Source organism: Megalops cyprinoides, chromosome 1 (assembly GCF_013368585.1).
Source record: "Megalops cyprinoides isolate fMegCyp1 chromosome 1, fMegCyp1.pri, whole genome shotgun sequence".
Classification (NCBI taxonomy): domain Eukaryota; kingdom Metazoa; phylum Chordata; class Actinopteri; order Elopiformes; family Megalopidae; genus Megalops; species Megalops cyprinoides.
In genome coordinates, this window is record NC_050583.1 from 47,473,503 (window position 1) to 47,493,100 (window position 19,598).

General features: G+C 48.0%; 1 protein-coding gene across 1 annotated transcript; it reads right to left on the reverse strand.

Annotated features, from left to right (window-relative positions):
• Positions 1-316: 316 nt before the first annotated feature.
• On the reverse strand, positions 317-18,955 carry msh2 (mutS homolog 2 (E. coli)). Its single transcript, XM_036532276.1, has 16 exons — positions 18,748-18,955; positions 18,002-18,147; positions 17,382-17,669; positions 16,823-16,969; positions 14,971-15,120; positions 14,737-14,870; positions 6,946-7,145; positions 5,969-6,078; positions 5,225-5,348; positions 4,748-4,898; positions 4,328-4,425; positions 3,311-3,556; positions 2,523-2,727; positions 1,877-2,124; positions 1,328-1,497; positions 317-722 (listed from the first exon to the last, which is right to left on the reverse strand). Exons 1-16 carry the CDS (start codon positions 18,953-18,955, stop codon positions 540-542), a joined length of 2,808 nt encoding a protein of 935 aa, XP_036388169.1. The 3' UTR covers positions 317-539.
• Between the last annotated feature and the right edge of the window lie 643 nt (positions 18,956-19,598).

The following is a 19,598-nucleotide window of genomic DNA, read 5'->3' on the forward strand; positions in this document are numbered from 1 at the left end:
GATAGCTAATCAGTATCAACCAAATCATTAGTAGCCAAAATGCCATTGAAGGAAGGTGTATTTTGGTTATTTTTATTGAAGTATATTTATTTTGTTGATTGCCATTACCCCAGAGTGAGACATAAGTGCCTACTGACCATACACCATGTGGAGCCTACATTCTAGTCCAATCACTGCCTTTCTTTGTCAATACACAGTAAATATGTTTGTTCAAAATCATAATGCCAATGCACTGAAAAGGAAAACAACACGTGCCAATGTACAACAACAAAAAGAGCTTTATTCCTATAAGGTGTGCACAGAGCAGAGTCAGTGATGGCTTAATCAAATCCTGAGTGACAGACTTCAGCAAAGCCGGAAGGAACAGAAATATAAAACAGACTGACTGTTCTAAAATGGAACAGAATCGAGAAACATACTTTACACTACCTACACTACACACGGCCCCAGACTGGACTGGAGTGGCCTGAACTGGAGTAAACTGGATCAGACTGGACTGGACTGGATAGCTGCTGGGGGCAGGAGTGCAGATATTAGTCTTAGTGTTTTTTTTGAGCAGTGTTTGTGGTTCTGGAAATGATATCATTCACAAAGCTGTTGTTGCGGGCCAGCACCTCCGCCTTCAGCTTCTTCAGCTCGTCCTTGATGGTCTGGTCAGACATGCTGTCAGCCGGGAGGGCCTTCACCTTGGCCAAGAAGGCGTCTATTATTTTCTCCCCCTCCTCCAAATAATAAAAACACACAAAAGAGAAAGAATCACAAACTGAAAGAAGCACAAAGCTAAGCACGAAAATCGTTACATGTCCATCCAATTATTTTCAATTGTAAGAAGTTCAAATGTTGCTCCTGAGATGGTAATACCTTTACACACGTGTGCACACTCACACAGTTTGGCTCCATGATACCAAAGGAGGAGCGGCCTGTACTATTATTTTTGGAAGCACCAGCATCTGACTGCATGTCCAAGACAAGATTCTCTTTGTGGGCGTGTTTAAAAATGACAAATCTGACACAAATCCAGGACATTTAAACCACTAATCCTGCTTGCTGTGCATTTATGATTTGAACACTGGACATAAGGCTACTACGATGGAAGATCACATCCCTTAGGACACAAAACACCCTCATGGGTGGAGCTACCAGGACCTGTCAATCACAGAATTTTTACCAATCGAAAGACTGCTGTTCACTACAAAACGGTAAGATTGGTTCAGATCAGCCTCACCTCACCTATTACTAGCACTGGGTGTTGCCCTAGCAGCACAGAACCACACCCAGGAGGTCTGTGTGAAGCCGCCTGGAGCCGCCTCCCCCATGCGTCTCCTACCTGTTTTTCCAAGCAGCGCCTCTTGGCTTCGGGGCTGTCCTCCTCGCCCGCCCTGGCGACGTCCTGGAACTCCTCCAGCTCCAGGGCTTTCTCCCGGGCACTGGCGATCACGTGCTTTGGGAAGTTTGCCAACTCCGCCACGTGGATCCCGAAACTCTGGTCACACACCCCTGACCCAGGGAGGGAGAAAGAGAATGAAACAGAGATTTGAGTGGTCTTAAAAAAAAAAACTGTCTCAGTCTTAAACTCAACTAACAACTCTTTGCACTTGCGCTGTGCTGAATGTCTGCGTGTGGTTTTTGTGGTGTCTCACCCTTCTTGACTCTGCAGAGCATGGTGAAGGTGCTGTCAGTGGTCAGGGCAGTGTGTGTGTGTGTGTGTGTGTGTGTGTGTGTGTGTGTGTGTGTGTGTGTGTGTGTGTGTGTGTGTGTGTCTCCCTCTCTCTCACCCTTCTTGACTCTGCAGAGCATGGTGAGGGTGCTGTCAGTGGTCAGGGTAGTGTGTGTGTGTGTGTGTGTGTGTGTGTGTGTGTGTCTCCCTCTCTCACACCTTTCTTGACTCTGTAGAGCATGGTGAGGGTGCTGTCGGTGGTGAGGGCAGTGACGTGCAGGTTTCGGACGGTGGGGATCTGTTGGGCCAGGGCGGTCAGCTCGTGAAAGTGAGTGGCGAACAGGCAGAAGGATTTGGTGCGAGTGGCGATGTACTCAGAGATGGCCCACGCCAGGCCGAACCCATCGTACGTGGACGTGCCGCGACCCAGCTCATCAATAATGATCAGGGAGTCCTCTGTAGCTGAGCTGAGGAGAGGGGGAGGGAAGGGAAGGGAAGGAGGAGGGAGAGAGAGAGAGACAAAGGGAGGGAGAGAGGGGAAAGGGAGGGAGAGGGAGAGCAGGGGGGTATAGGGGGCGGGAGGAAGAGAGGAGGACAACGTAAGGGAAGGATGAAAAGCAAGAGAGGAGAGAAAAAGCAGAAGTATAAAATAGGTGTGAAAACCTCTTCTGAACAGTGACAGTTTGCTGTTGTTGACAGTGTTACCACATGAGAGGTGCAGTAAGAATCCGACAGTCTATGCAGATTCCTATTTTGCTCAGGAGAGCTGATGTATATATATGTAAGGCAGGAAAAGTGCACAAAGCCAGTTAGTTCAGCAGTGACCTGTGGCAAATCTGAGTGACCTTTGACCCCCAGCCCTTACCGGAGGATGGCGGCGGTCTCAAGCATCTCGGCCATGAAGGTGGACACGCCCTTGATCTGGCTGTCTCCGGCGCCGACACGCGCCAGAATGCAGTCCACCATGCTGATCTCGGCCTCGTCGCACGGCACAAAGCAGCCCAACTGCGCCATCAGCACAATCACGCCCACCTGCCTGATGTAGGTGGACTTACCCCCCATGTTGGGGCCTGCCAGGTCAGAGGAAAGCCATGTCATTATACAGCAGGCAGGCCGTCAGAGTGTGTGTGGATACCTTTATACATATACAAATACATGCACACAACACACACACACACGCATGTGCACATACACACAGACACACACATGCGCTCATGCATGCACACATCATTGTCTCAAATCCACTAAATCAATAAATATACATTCAGAGGTGGAGGCACACTAGCAGGAAAGGAGACTTCCAGTGAAATGCTATAACAATAGATTAACGCTGGTGTGTTTGTGTGTGTGCGTTTGGTATGAGCATGTATGTGCATGGCTGTTTATACAGGTTTTTCTTGTGTTTGTGTGTGTGTGTGTGTGTGAGAGAGATGTGTGCAGTCTGCATGCACAAAAGTGTCTGTGTTTATTATGTGCTTGATTGATGTGTCTGTGTGTTGGTCAGTCTATGTGTGTGTGTGTGTGTGTGTATGTGTGTGTGTGTGTGTGCTTCATTGGCGTGTTTGTGAGTGTGTTTGTGTCTGTGTGCATGTATAAGTGTGTGTGTGTGTGTGTGTGTGTGTGTGTGTGTGTGTGTAAAACGTAGCCCCTCACCGGTGATGATGTGGAACATCTCTTCTCCGCGGGTGAAGCTAACATCGTTGGGGATGAAGGCCACGTCGTCCTGTGCCTCGATGCAGGGGTGCCGAGCCCCCCTCAGCAGCAGCCGCCCCGAGCCCTTCTCCAGCACCCTGGGCCGCACATAGGGCACGGGCGCCGAGTGGGACACCACGGCCAGGCTCACCACCGCGTCCAGCTGGGCAATCACCTCGTTCAGCGTCTGCAGAGGCTCCACGTACCCTGCGTGGGGGAGGGGGGGGGCGTCACGGTTAGGAGCAGAGATCCCAGCTCTCTCTGTCACCCGTGTGTTTCAGGACGTTTCAGAGGCATTTCAGGACGTTTGGGAGAGTTCACTGCCAGGTCAGGCTCTTTAAAGGCACTTTTTAACCCAATACCCCGCTTTCTCCCACTTCAAATGCTCTTGAAGGATGGTAGATCTGTATCAAATATACCTAACACAGATATACACATACACAAACTCTCCTGGGCTAAATAGGAATCTACACAGACTGTCAGATTCTTACTGCACCTGTGGAAATGCTGGCATTAATGACAGCATGATTAATGACAGCAAACTGTCACTGTTCATGACAAATTAATACTTCATTTCCTGTATAATTCTGCCTTTTCTCTCCTTCCCTTTTGCTCTTCTCTCTCTCTTTCCTCCCTTTCCCTCCCTCTCTCCCTCCCTCTCCTTCTCTCTTCTTCCCTGTCCCACTTGTTCCCCTGTCTCCCTCCCTCCCTGTGCTTCCTGTCCCCCTACACCACATTCATCAGTAATGTAGAGAATCATCAACGTTGAGGCATTAACATTAACTTTCAGTCAGGTTAACATTTCTTCATATTACCAGTTTGCAGGTAACAAATGTTATTGATACTTTTTCCCAAAACCCCATCTGTGGAACCTCATCAGTTGAGCATGTTGTTTTATTCACCAAGCTCTCCACCTTTGGAGCAAGCGGTGAATATAACTACATGCAGACTGTGGCACTGACTGGGGCATTCCCTCACCCGAGGAGATGCTGATGATCTCCTTGACGATGGCGTTCTGGGCCTCCTCGTACTCCTCTCGGCTCTTGGTGTACTCCTCATTCAGGGAGCTCAGCTTGCTGTAGGGCAGAGAAGCAGCCCTCAGTTTGAGTGGTGGTGACCTTTGACCCGTGACACTGAGCTTATTCTGAACTGTCCATGACTCCACGCTGTGTGTGTGTGTGTGTGTGTGTGTGTGTGTGTGTGTGTGTGTGGAGTAGAGGTTAGAGATAAAGAGAGGATGAAAGTGATTGTGAGTGTCTGTGTGTGTGTGTGTGTGTGTGCGTGTGGAGTAGGGGTTAGAGATAAAGAGAGAATGAGAGTATGTGCGTGCGTGTGTGTGTGTGTGTGTGTGTGCACGCGCATGTGTAGGTGAGGAGGTGTATTATGTGAGAGCGCCACCTGTTGGTGAAGCGGACGCCGTTCTTCTGCACGTCCAGGGTGGTGAACTTCTTGTTGTTGCGTAGACTCTTCTCCTCCTTGCAGGTAACCCTGAAGAAGTAGCCCAGCTGGGCGTTCGACTCCAGCTTCACAGTCTTCCCCGCCTCCAGTCCTTAGGAACAGACGGGCAGACAGAGGGACAGACAGGTGTACAAACCATTAATGATGTCACTTACCTATCAGAATTATCTTAAAGAACTGTTATGATGATAAATTAAATGGTATCTCAGTGTTGTTACATTATTATTTTGCACAGGGGATGCCTGGATCGAGTTCACATTTGAGGTCTTCTCAGTGCACACAGCTGTATCTTTACACTTTACAATTTACGTTAAGTACTGTTCCCCAGGGTGCAACACGAGTGCAGCACCCGTGAACAGAACCCGCCACCTTTGTGCTGTGGGGGAGGGGTGAAAGGTCAGAGATCAGGGGTCTCACCCAGCTCCCGGGCCGCGCCGCTGAGAGCCGCCTGCATGCTCTTCTCCATGCGGTCCATGGAGTCCCGGAGCTCGCTCAGCGTGGGGTCGAACGACGGCTTCACCAGGAACTCGTGGTGCTCGATCTGCACACCAGGGGGCGCCAGAGTCAGCACACAACACGGAACCCGGACTATGGAACTAACACTGCAGCCTGCTGCGCCCAGTAACGATTACCATGACAACACATGCCAAAGCACAACACACTGACCAATCACACAATGTCAGTTACTCTAGGTTTCTAGAGTTTATAGGTTTCTAGAGACCAGGTGTTCCTGAGCAACCTGTCTGCTGGTCGGTGTAATGATGGGGGACAGGTTAAAGCACAGGCAGTCTGCTTTACTGTATTGCGTTTTTTTATACTGCTCTTATCTTCTTACCGTCCAGACAATGAAGTTTAAAACAATTTCACACATCGTGCTGGAGTTGGCCTGGCTGAAGCAGAGTGTGGGAGAGAGTGAGGGTTAGATGTTCATGCTGGTTATTCCTGCATGTGCTCAGGTGGGCTGACCAAGTTAAGGGTGGAAACTTCAGCTGCTTCAGAAACACCAGCACCTGGAATTTGTATTTGCGGACAGCGTCTGGGAGCGGTTCCTGCTGGTATTAAGTGTCACCACACACAACACAAACTCCCTTGCACACACGCACACAGCAATGCACCATGGGTAAAGAGAGGTAAGGGGCAGAGAGGGAAGGGCCAACTGACCTGATTCATATCCAGCGTTGTCTCGATCATCTCTTGGTACTTAGCAAAGTCGGTGATGAGGTCTCTGAGAGGTAAGATGAACACTGCGTTGAGGAGGACCTGGTGGCTTCCTGAGATGCAAAGGCAAAAAGGGCAGCCGTTAACTTTCGATCGTGAGACGAGAGGGGAGCTTGCACTAGTCAAAAATAAAAACGCTGTTGTCCAGTGAAGTCAGTGGTGTGTGCCCAATCAGTCCCATGGACCTGCCCATGTAGGGCGTGATAATCTTAAAACGCGCTTGCACGAATCTGTCCTGCTCACACCCAAAACCCCTGCCCACATGTCCTGCATCGATTGCACTCCCTCTCACACTCAGTTCGTCTTCTGCCCTCGCTGGGATCTTTCCCGAATTCTCTTATATTTTCAGCTGCAGAGCTAAGAATTTCCCTACAGTGTTACCGATTGGGTAAAGGGAATCACTATGCTTTGCAACTGACTGTCCCATCCTGATGGGGTCGCTCCTACCTACCACGATACCTGCCTGTACTGGTCCCTCAGTGATGGAATGAACTCCCCACGGGGATCAGGACAGCGGAATCACTGGCCGTCTTCTGACGCAGACTGAAGACGCACATCTACAGACTACATCTCAGTTCCACCTCAGTCCCCTAACACCTGCTTGTATTACCTGCTTTTTATTTTACGTGTACTACCGCAATGTGTTTTGGAATCTGTGATCTAGTGACTGTAATGTGTGCTAGTTTGTGTGTATTTGGCTTCCCTTAGTGTCTAGGCTGTCTAGCCAGGTTGCACAAGTTAATTTGTGATAGTGTTGAATGGTGTTGTGCTCATACTCACTGGTCTGGGGGTGCTGTTACCCTGGTCTGACACTATTGCTCATTCAACTTAAATGGATACACTTCTGTTCTCTTGTGCTGGAAGTCACTCTAGCTAAGAGTGTTTGCTACATGAGTGTAATGTGATGTGCTGTCCCTCACCGCTGTATCTCTCCAGCGCCAGCTCCAGGCCCGGCAGCTGGCCCACGGCCTGGTAGACGCGGTAGCAGTCCTGCAGGGTGGCGCTCTGCCGCTGGAACTTCTTGGCCAGGCGGTTGAGGTCCGGGAAGCGCCGCAGCAGGTCCTCCTGACAACTCTGCCTCAGCTCCGAGTCCTCCACAAAACTCTCCACCAGGTCCAGCCTGACAGACAGACAGACAGACAGCTCTGAGTCATCAGAAAAGAACAAACATAAAACGCACACCAAGGTCAGACAGACCTGAAGACAAACCACAAACCACATTCAAACAGAAGCAGACACCCATGCCGAACAAACACAAGGATACAGACAGACCAAACCCAAGAGAGAGACAGATAGGGAGAAAGGGAGAGATGCATTACAAACAGTAACATTAAAGGCAGATGACTACAGGGACAAGAAAAAGAGCAAACATTCGAGACAAGAGGTGCCATTCGAGACAGAGAAATAAGGTGCTAAAGAGAAAAAGCAAAATTAAAAGGTAGACCAACAGCAGGTTTAGACATAAAATACAACAGGACTTTATTCATTCCACAAGGGGCAAAAAGGCCAGCTAAAGGTAAAGAGGAAAAACTCATTCAGCAGGTTACAGGACTGACTAGGAAGGAAAGTCTTCATACCAACACTCAACCTGAGGATGATGAGCCAACACACCTTCAGGCTGCAGTACCAATGAACACCACAGGGTGGCAGTGAGTCATTATCTGTTAACTCAGACTTATAACTCACAAACCTGACCCTGTCAAATGCACAAACAAGTGACTCAGTATATAATCAACTACACAATTACACTTACAGATCTTCCTTCATACAGTGCGCTTTTTGTCAAGGCCCAGGAGATCTAGCGTGTGTATGTGTGGAAATAATAAACATCTAAAAGCCATTTTTTAAACTAAGATCATAAATGAGTGGATACATTTAACCCCACTCATAGCTAGGGCTGGAGACTGAGAGGATACTGCTGTTGTAGCCGTCAAGAAGCACTCACAAAATTGTGTGCGTGCAGCATATGCGGTCAGAAACACACAATGAGAGAAAGGGAGTAGGTGACCGGGTTTTTCGGTGCGTGACGTGAAACTGCTGAAGCCAGCGATACCACAGGCCAGGTGAGGGCTCACCTGCGCATTCTTCACTTTGTTTACCAAATGAGGTCACGTGACCTAATCCCGGGAGGGGCCACCTGAGATGCAGGAGGAAAAAAAAAAAAACTAGTTTCTCCTGGGCAGAACCATGACCACCGTTGCCATGGAGAGCGTAACCGCTTAACTCCCGGCAACAAAGAGGCCCTGACTCGTGGGCGGCAGTAGGGACGAAGATCTAAGGGAGGGGGGGAAGCGTAGATATACGCTGACTAGATGGGTCCACAATGCTCACTACTATGAGCTGCAGGGTCACCACACACAGGACAGATCTCCCTCCCAGACTTTCTATACTATCTGCAGCTTCTGCTGTAGACGCAGAATTACACAGACACCCGGAGCGTGGGCTAAGATTCACCCCCTCTCCACGTGTTAATGTACCCGCCCCCGCTAGACACAGACTCCACATCCACCCCTGAGCACTTTTCGCTGTATCTACCTGCAGAACCCCCTCTTGCCCTCCACAGGTGATGCAAGGACTCAAGTCCTGGCCCTGAGGTGGAGACAAAGCCACATATTCCTCCCAGAAAGTCACCTGCTAAAGCTTCCCGTAACCACCAAGAAAGGGGCCATGTCAACATTCACTCACTCCCTGTCTTGTGGTTCGCTCTGCACTGTGACAGCTTGTGTCAGCTGTCATAAGCAGGTCTGAAACTTCACGGGTGCTTTGGGAGTGAGGTTATGCAGCCTGTATTGATGTGAACAGCAGGCTGGTCTGAGTAGGATGGTATAAGGGCCAGGCAGCTGGACTTGTAACCCAAAGCACTTATAACGAGAACCATTTTAGTAAATATCCAGATGTTTAAATGGGAAGTATGTAAACTATAAGCTGTGTGTACAAAAGGGAACACTAGATCATATAAAGAGCTAAAGGCCATGAGAGAAGACTTCCAGTGCCACTAGAGTTAGAAGAGAGGCAGGAGACAAGCTGAGATAGGGGTGTGTGTGTGTCTGTATCTACAGGTGTGTGTGCATGTGCCTGTGTCTACAGGTGTACGTGTGTCGTAAGGGAGGGCGACCATCCTTATCCTTGCATCATTCCCGCCATGTTTTTTCTATGCGTTTGTTTACCCTGACTTCAACCTCAGCTTCTCATGGTAAGGCAGCTCCCATAATGCAGTGCAGTCAGGGAAAGAATCCTGCCCCAATAAACACTATAAATATAACATTTCGCAACCCCTCTCTCAGTTTGCCTTTACAGGCCATTAATCCGTCTCTCTCTTTCTCTCGCTGGCATGTTTCTGCCTGGGTGTGTTTAGGAAAGGTGTGAACAGTCCCCATTGCCACCTCTACACCAGTGCTGACCCCAGGTGAACAGCTGACACCAAAGAGGACAGGTAAATGCGTTTATTCTCTCAAACACCGCTCGGGTTTAATCATTAATTTCAGCCCCTGGGCAGAATGAAAACACACCGAAACCAAAAAGGGAAAAAAAAAGTTTCCTCTCGCTAAACACGACAGTGTAACAATCGGCCTCTTGAGCGTCACGCTGATTATTAACAGGACACTGCCAGTAAGACAGCACGCTGGGATCCTGATATCCTGTATCTCTGAGGACAGTGAAATGTGATCCCACCGTGTGTCGTCGTGGTTACTAGCCGCGCCTCTCACAGGAACTCTTTTTCAGAGGCACCAGAGAGCAACCGAAGTATCCAGTGACACTGCAAGCCGCCTCTGTCAAGGCCTCACCGAGCTCTACCTAACCAGGCCCTGCCTAACTAGACCTAATGATGCCTTTTATTCTTCCAATTGCTAAAGTCACAAGTCCCACTTCTCTTGATCCAGTTACTGCATACTGCACAGAAAAACAGATGAACCTTACTTGCTGCTGTCTGTTTACTGCCTTCACCGTCTTGTTCGGAGGATGCACTGGTTACCGAAAAATCAAGCACATTAAAAGCTCACACGCTCAATCAATCTGCCTGTCTGTAGAAGGACACAGCAACAGTCTGGGTCAATTTAAGATTTAGATTTTGAGCCCGTAAATGCAGAAAGCAACAAGCACGCTTCGTCTGGAGATGGCCTTCTCTGCTGAGAGCTCTGAAATGAACTTGAACTGAAATGGTACTGGATGCATTTGCTGCTTTGTCCCTCCGTGCACTGGCTGAGTGCAGGCACAGTGACCGTCAGCCCCTTAGCTGCTGCACAGAACGAGGGAGAAATGACTGGAATGCTGCTTTGCTTTCTGTAATCAGGTCAAACGTCAACACTGAAAGTTCACCTTGGCAAGGAAAAAAAAAACACATCTCATATCAAACAAAACAGATCTTCCAGATCAGAGAGGAGAAAAACAGCTCCTACATTTTTCTGGATAGCTCTCGTAAAATCCTAGTGTATTTTTTTTTTTGTTGACTTGATTAGAGATTACACCTTGTGTTTTCCTAGGCTTACATTTCCACTATTTGCTTAGCAGACGCCCTTAAACAGAGTGTCAGAGTGATATTTCATCCGTTCACACAGGTGGGTGTTCACTGAAGCAGCTGAACACATTGCTCAGGGTTACCACTGCTGTGCCCCACCTGTGAAATGAACTAGCAACCTCTGGGTCACAGGCTTGGGTCTTTGGGAAGAGCTGCACACCAGAATGTGTGCATTTAGCCGTTTGTCATTTGGGCTGATTTGTTCCCGGGAGGCGGGATTAAAAGGGGGTGACAGGTGGCGGTGTGTGGAAGGGTCCCGCAGGGGAACGAGGCCCAGGTAATGAGGCGCATGTGGCCCCCCAGGGGAGGGAGACTGATTTTAACGACACTGAAAGATGGCGTCTGTCCACGTGCAGTGTTTCCGGGTGGCCTTCCTGAAAGCTGGTCCTCACAGACTGTCTTCTCTAGTGGTTGGCATCCAGATGGAAACTCAGGTCAATTTCTGCATGCTTCCCACACCACTGGTAGCTTTTGCTCATTCCTGGTTCCAGTACTTTGGGCTGCGATTCATTTTAAAAATAACATCATTACTATTTTATTTCTCCTTCTGTGGTGTTATGTGTGGTTCATTGGCCAACACAATTACAGCACTGTAATAAGTAATAATACATTACATTATTGTCATTTAGCAGATGCTCTCATCCAGAGCAACTTACATAGGTTACAATTTCATCCATTTATACAGCTGTATATTTACTGAGGTAATTGTGGGTTAAGTACCTTGCCCAGCAGTGCCCTAGCAGGGACTCAAACCAGCAACCTTTCAGTTAAACGCCCTGCTCCTTACCACTATACCACACTGCTGCAAAAAAATCTAGAATCAGACAACTCCTAAAAATGCGTCACTCTAAACGGGTTTAGATTTAGTGTCAAAGCTGGAAACACCTTGTGCGTGGCAGGAAATGCTTGCCCTGAGAAATTTCGTGCGCATGCACACACACGAGCACAATAAAAACACTCTGCCAGAACTGTGGGAAACAACAGCAAGGCCGCCATTTTGGCTCCAGCGGGGGCCAATGCAGGTCGCAAGTGGCCAGATATCCTGGCCCTCTGTGTTTGCTTACGCCCGCCCCTGGCAGGCCAGCATCCTCAGCTCGAGAACACGACAGCACACCCGCACCTGCAGGTGACCTACACCTGCTTAACCCCTCCTCCTCCGCACACCTTCGATGCAAGGTTAAAGTGGCTGAGGTGTGTATGAATTAGGACGCTGCTGGAGGGGAAGACAGTGTGAGGAAAAATGACAAGCATTTTAAAAGTGTCCCACAGAAACACAGCCCATGAGATAACTCACAGGTAGTACGATTCAACACTGAGCTCAGCCATGCTGAACACAGCGCCGATGAACACTGAGCACAGCCCAAATAAAGCACTGCATTTACATTTATATTTCATTGCTAAGCAGACACTCTAATCCAGACTAACATAACTGCAATTCTTACATGTTACCGATTTACAGAGCTAGACGTTTACTGAGGCAATTCTAGGTTAATTCTTTCCAAAAGGTACAATAGCAGCGCCCCAGCAGGGAATCAACCTTTGGGTTATGAGTTCTGTTCCCTTAAAACAAACCACACTGCTGCCCCATTACTTAACACTAAAGAAGAGCCAAAACACACTACACACTCCCTCACACTACACACTCCCCACGCTACACGCTACAGTACAGTGTGACTGAAGACAGAGCACAACTAGGAGAGAGCGCTACTTAAGATGGCAAACCGAACACAGAGTAAAACACCTGAGCGCGGCACTACCGAACACTTAACACAGTGGGAACACAGCAGTACTGAACACTGAGCTTGGAACTACTGAACACAGCCCAGACTTTGGACTGGGATTCAGAGAGAATGCTGACTGGCTGCTCAGCCAGAAGATTATGGCCTTTTCTCCATTCTTGGGTTTCCCCCTGCAGGATGAGTAACTCCCTCATTACCAGCCCAGACCTGCCCCTCCGCGTGCTAACATGACCGCCGTGACATCACCGCCCCGGAGGGAGGAGCCGAGGGGCCTGTGATGCGGCCCTCATCACGAGACCGTGACGCACTCTCTTACTGTGTGCCAATCCTGACACCGCCGGGCAAAAACACGTCTCCGAGCAAGAGACAGAGAGAGAGAGATGACAGATAAACAAATAAGAAAGGGAGAGAGGTGGGAGGAGAGAGAGACAGAGAGAGAAAGAAACAGATGAGAGAGACAGATAAATGATAGGGAGAGAGGAAGAGAGGGGAATGTATCATCCTGCCACAGAGCGAGGATGGGGGGGGGGGGGGGGGGGGGGGCTGAAACAGACACGGAAAGGTTTTTATTTCCTCTCAGAGAATTACAGGAGATGTGCATATGTGTACAGATCTGTATATACGCTCACTGTGAATTACACCATGTCATACTGAAACGCATTGGCGTTTGGTCCACTTCTGCTTTTTTACCTACTGCAAATATGGATCATTACATTCATTTCAGAACTGATACAGAGACACAGAGAGACAGAATTAACTGCTGCCTCATGGGAAGTTTGCTAAAACAAAACTGCTTGCTTGTTGTGGTGCATATCTAAATATTTACCTAGAACAAAAGTAAAAAAAACAAAACTCATCCTCTCCCCCACACACCTCTGAAAGGCACACCCCGCACACTGGGGTATCATGTGACCCACATTTCAAACGCGGTGCAGACAGACGTGTCTGCTCGAAAATGCAGGTGCATGCTGCTCCCCTCACACGGAACAGGCGACGTTCCTCGTGTAAGAGGACAATAATATTATGGTTATCAACACTGACTGGCTGAGCGTGATGCCCTGAAACAGGGGAACTCCGCTTCCTCAAAACCGCTTAACAGACAAAAAAGGACTTTACAAACTGGTTAAGAGTCACAACTTTATTTTGGAGCCAAGCAGCTTTGGTTGGGGGGTGGGGGGTTGTCTGGACCAGTTTCAAGTGACACACCCAACCGAAAGTACGACAGTTGTGGGGGGAGGATTCATAAACGTCCTGTGTCTGTGTTCACAGCCTCATTGAGTCATCACAACAGCCAAGTTCCCATGATTCCATTCATGCCTCCTTCCAGTCACACAAAAACAACAAACCCCGCCCCCACTGGGTGATGTCACAGAACCCTGACTGATAGCAGTGATAGCTGGCAACCTGTCTACTGGTTTTGTGCAGAATAAGACGTATCTGTCCACCACCACTGTAAGTAACACACAACGGTGCACATTGTAAATTCAGCACTGATAATGTTTTATGTAATCTGTCAGTGATGGTGGACACATGGTGCCCTTCAGAGGTTAAGTTGCCAGTTCCTGTAGCCTGTAATTACGACACACAGCCTGGTTTCAGCTGTGTCCTCTAATCTGGTGGCTATTGCGAGCTTTTTGCCCTGAGGCAAACTGACTCATCAGAGAGGGAGGAGGAGGGGGGAGGGAGGAGGAGGGGGGAGGGAGGGAGAGGGAGAGGGAGAGGGAGAGAGAGAGGGAGAGAGAGAGAGAGAGAGAAAAGAGACAGAGAGAGAGAAAGCGAGGACAGGCATGGAGACAGGTGACACAGAAAGCTGAGAATTAGAGGAAAGGACAGGGACTTTGTTAAGCAAGAGGAGGAAATAAGTCAATAAATAAAGAAAGTATGGAAAAAAACAGAGCTAACAGCAGTAAAGCTGCAATGCAGTTGTGTTATGGGTTGGCACTTTTTTTTTGGCAACGCCAAAATTTAGGTTAGCTAAGATGGGACAAGCAGAAACGGATGACCTGTCCCCCTCATTCCTGACCTATGACCTCTCCCCAGTATTTGCTGTGCTGAGCTGGAGGAAGACCTCCTCAACTTCAGATCTGTATCTCACCTACATTACTAATGCACTGCCATGCCTAACAAGTACCACATTCAACAAGGCCAAAACATCTGAAAATGTAGAAACAGATATACTGCATGTTAACTGGCAGATTTCATAACTTTTTCTCTGCAAAATAATAACTCAGAACTTTCTGTGTCAACTACTGGCTGTGATAATTAGAATGGTAAAAATTGAACAGTTTTAACTAATTTCACTTTAAAGCCATATTCAGTTGTCTGCTGTAAAAAAATCATTCACAGGTTTTCCTGTGATGAAACAAACTGAACGAGTGCGTTTTAATATTGTGCATCTCCCATGATGCCCCTGTGCATGGGGGAGGCAAAGCTCCGCCCCCGGGTGACGCCCTCACCTCTCCTCGATCTTGTTCCTGTCCATGAGCGGCTGTTTGATCCACTGGTGGACGAGGCGCTGGCCCTGAGGTGTACGGCACTTGTTCAGCAGGCCAGCCAGAGAGTGTGCCCCCGTTACATCATCCGGGGAACCCTGGGGGGGCAGTGGCGAAGGGGAATGCTCAAATGCTCTGGCCACAAACGCAGGAAAACACCCGACTGGCCTCCGTAGGCCGGGGGCTTTGACCTCTCACCTGGAAGAGATTCAGGGCCTGGACGGCCGCGTTGTCCAGCCGCATGTACTGGCTGAGGTCAAAGGTTGTCATCTGGAAGGAGCCGAAGTTGGCCTCATCCGAGAGGAGCTCCAGGTACTTGATGACGGCTGCCAGGGAAGACATGGCCACCTGGGAAAAACGCAACAAGAGCAAACCCTGATGTCACTTCCCGTGGAACATTTTAAAAGTGAGTGATATCATGTAGCGCGGTCACTTTGCTAATACATAGGGCTGTGAGTTCACAGTAAACATAACTAGGCTATGATACTTATAAGGTAAAATGTTTGCACTGATGAATGTGTCTTTCTGCATGAACATTTCTTGTGTCGGAATGTGTGTGTGGTGTAGGGCTGTTGTGGTGAAGGAATTTCCCCTGCGGTGATTTAGGGTGGCTCAACACTGTGATATGCGGTACTACCACCGTTTTTTTTTTTTTTTTTTTTTTTTTGCAAATTACTTCATTTATCCTGATTTTAGTGCTATACAAATAAGCTTTATTGTTAGGCTGTTATTAGGTATATTGTTGCTTTTTAAATGAAAAAGATGAAACAGTTTTAAAATAAATTAAATACCGTAAAACTTCCAATAAACGCCAGACATTTATTGCATTTATTGATGACTCGGCGATAATAAGAGACCTGCGTTTATTGCACCTAAAGCCCTCTGGCTTCTGCAAGTTATTGGTAGCCGAACTGACCAGGATAATTCACCATGTTTTTTTTTTCCCCCCCAAGTAGCCTACTTAACAAACATTATACAGCGCTCTTTGGTAGCAAATCAAACAGGAATCACTAATAAAGTAAGCTAAACATTGTCATTGCAACCTATGATGGAAGAGCACAGTCTGTAAGAACAGCAGTATCACTGTGAATTTAGGCTACCATGATCCGAAAGACAGCTTGTTTTGTTTATGTTTAATCTAATTCGTGAACAGATGAACATGCATAAGGCAAATTGAATTCACTAAAATGACCTCTTTTAGCCTAATGTAAAAAAAAATTTGTTTGCGTTATTTCGTTTTTTAGCCACAAAAAATAAATAGGACTGCTGTAAGCATTTTAACCCACTGCTCTTTTGTTTTATAGTCATGAAAAATAAATATAATTTTCCCCAGTGTTTATTTGAGGTAGGCGTTTATTTCACTGAAAGGGTTGCACATACCGGCGATTATAAGAGACCTGCGTTTATTGGAGACTCAGCTATTATTGGAAGTTTTACGGTACTTGTTTATTGTTAAATGCAGAACACAGAAGGGCAATGAGGCGCAATAAGAAAGCAAGGTAGGCTACACGCCTTTTCTCCTTTATGAAAAAAAAAAGAATTAAGCCTAGCCATAAACTGTCAAACGAAAATAAATAAAGCAAATTGTTTAGACTAAATCTACAGAGCCCCTAAAGGGACATGAGCAAAAAAAATTAGGGGACATGAGAAAAAAAAAATTATCCAAGTCTTTCATGCGCACGAGAAACTATTAATCTTTTTTTTTTTTGCTCAGCCGAAATGGTTTCTCGTGTGCACGTGCGGTTGCTTGCCATTACCTGCGGATGGCTTGTGGTTATCACGACAGCCCTGTGTGTGTGCGTATATATGTATACAAACATACTTTTGTATGAAGTATAAAAAATGACAATCATAATTTTCATATTTTTGTGATTATACGGTGTACACTGAAGAAAAAGATGGAAGTTTTTTTTAAGTCTTACACTAACCAATAAAAAGCCTGCTCTCCATTGCTATACACTATGATTGGTTCAAATCAGCAAGTTGCTTATATGATAAGCTCTGCCCATTCTGGGTCTGATGAGGCCTCTCTCTGTCCCGACTGACTGACCTGTTTCTCCATCTCAGGCATGGCGGCGCTGGACACGGTTTCCCCTTTGCGGGCCCTGAGCAGCCGGTTCAGGTCCTGCACCACGTCCTTAGTGCTGAACTCCGCCTTCTTCCTGTCTGACAGGAGAATGCCTCCGCGCTGCACCACCTGAAACACACATGCAAATTCACACAGGCTCAGGCAAGCACACACACACACACACACACACACACACACACGCGTGCACACACCGACACACAAAATACTCCCCCTGGTTGAGCGATCCTACACATACAGGCACTCACAAGTAACACTGAATTTACATATGTGTGTGTTCTCTGTATGTTTGGCCAAGTGAGCACTTGTGGGTGTGTGTGCATCTGTCTGAGGTAAGGGAGGTATTATTTCTGTGTGTATGCATGGGCAATAGGTGTTGTATGTGTATGTGTATGTGTATGTGTGTATATGTGCAGGATGTATGTGGCGGATGTATGTTTGTGTGTGGTGTACGTGGTGCATGTGTATGTTTGTGTATGTATGTATGTATGCACCTGTGTGTGCGCATGCGTGGCTCTACTACCTGCCGGAGCTTGCCCATGTCCCCAGCAGTGTCCCCTGCCGGCAGCACGCACTCCTTGGGGCCGATCTGCACCAGCAGGGCCTCCAGGTTGGAGAACTGGTCGTTGTCGGGGAACTCGCACACCCCCATTTTGCGCAGGGTGGAGTCCACGTAGCCCACGCCCACCAACCGCTGGCCGCCGTCGCCCGAGCCCAGACGCACGCCCACCACGCCTGCCGCCGCTGCCCCCGAGCCACCGCCCCCACCAAACAGCACCTCTTCAAACTGGGTCAGATTCCCGGGAGAGGCCTGGGGGGACAGAGAGAGAGGAGTGAGGATGGGGAGCAGGATGGGGGATGGGAACGGACAGCAATGAGAAAGGTAACAAGAAAGGGAGAGGGAAGGGGGAATGGAGAGAGGAGAGAGGGACGAGAAGAGGAAGGAGAGAGAAGGATGAGGGACACAGTGGCGAGAGAGGGAGAAAGTGCCAGTGACCTTTATATTCGTCAACTACACCATCCAAGTAGTCTCACACACGCACGCATGTATGTACGTACACACACACCACACACATACACCACCTACAAACCACACATGCACGCGCAGAGGCACACAGACACACCCCTCCCTCCCTGCAGCACCTTATACGTCAGCTGCCAGTCGTGCTCCTTGCTGCTGCCCTTGTTCCTGTACACCTCCACCCTGTACTGCCGCACCAGGAGCAGGTCCCGTACGAACGACTCGAAGTTCATTTTGCTGAGAACCACGCTCTCCAGTTTCCTGTTCCCTTTACATACACACAGAGGGGCCAGAGACATCAGAACAACACAAAATACGACAGAAATACACACACACACACGCGCGCCGGCCCGCATGCAGAATTTGTTTGCATGCACCAGCTAAAATTGGTATCTTAATTATTACTGCATATTTATGCCGTTTTTCGAATGCAAGCATGTTATCTGGCTAACTAACAGCAGCATCCATGCGTTTCACCGTCCCAGCCATATCCTAGCTGGCAATCATTACTTGCAAGCCAGCTTAATATGACGAACAAGTAGTTAGCTAGCAATCAACTGTAGGTAGTTACTCGATTTATTCGCTGCTTAGAGGGATAACTAAATTGTTACAAATTGTTGCAAATTGGCTAATTAGCTAGGAGGAATAACAACAACACTAGTCACACCAGCTCGCTAGCATAGGTCAACTCAATGATATTCATTCAAAGTATTTGCAACCCGTACAGCTAACAGCCTAGCTAAACAGCTAACTAGTAAGCCATACTCCAGGCAGAAAATCCAGCTAACTAGCTAGAAATCTTTCCAGTGAACTGTCTAGCTAGGTAGCTAGCAGCTATGAATGTTAGCTATCCATCATCCAGGCGTACCAGAGCCTAAGTTTTTGATGACTCCATTAGTTTTAAAAACTTCTTTCGCTGCGAAAACCGCATCTTTGCCGTGCACCGTGTAGTAGTCGTTGCGATCGAACAGCCGTACGGTGGTGTCGGGTTTTTCAGGCATGGAGAAATAAAAGTTGAGGAATCCATGCTCGGACGCGCTGTCCATGGACAGGTTCTGCTTGGGCTGCACCGCCATGCTGGAATCTCCCGCCAGAGCGCGAGCGCCGGGTCAAAGGGAAGGGGGCGCGGCGCCGGGGAAACGCAAGACGCAGCCAGGGTTGCCGGGGAAACTGAGGACGCGCGTGCGTTCGTCGTGCCAATTTCACTTGCAAAGCTGCGCACTGTACTACAGAGCGAATCAACATGAAACTATTTCAAGGTGTGTTAATACAGAAGCCTGGAACGCGGTTACTTGTATGTCATTTCTGCTTTGATGAAAATAAATCGCACATGTGCACTGTATTCGTTTTAAACGCTGCTGAATCCGACCGAGTGTTAAATGCCAGCTGCTTCATCTTGTAAGAAAATATTTTCCGTTTCAGTCAGGTATACTAATGTGCGGATAGTCAAATAACCAGTTCCAGTAGTGCTGACGGTGTGAATGCATAATTCAAGAAAACCATGCATAGGAAGGACAGAAAATATTGCTGTGCAAATTGCTACCAAATTTCAGGCATGACAATGTTAACGCCAACGAACTTGACGCAAGAAAGGAATTGAACATAAAATTACAATTACTCTGGTAAGGATGTTGAAACAGTACGTTTGAATTTGTGTAGAAATTTCAAGAAATTGATCTGGCACCTTCACCTTGGTTAAAGCACGCAACCCCCTATTTT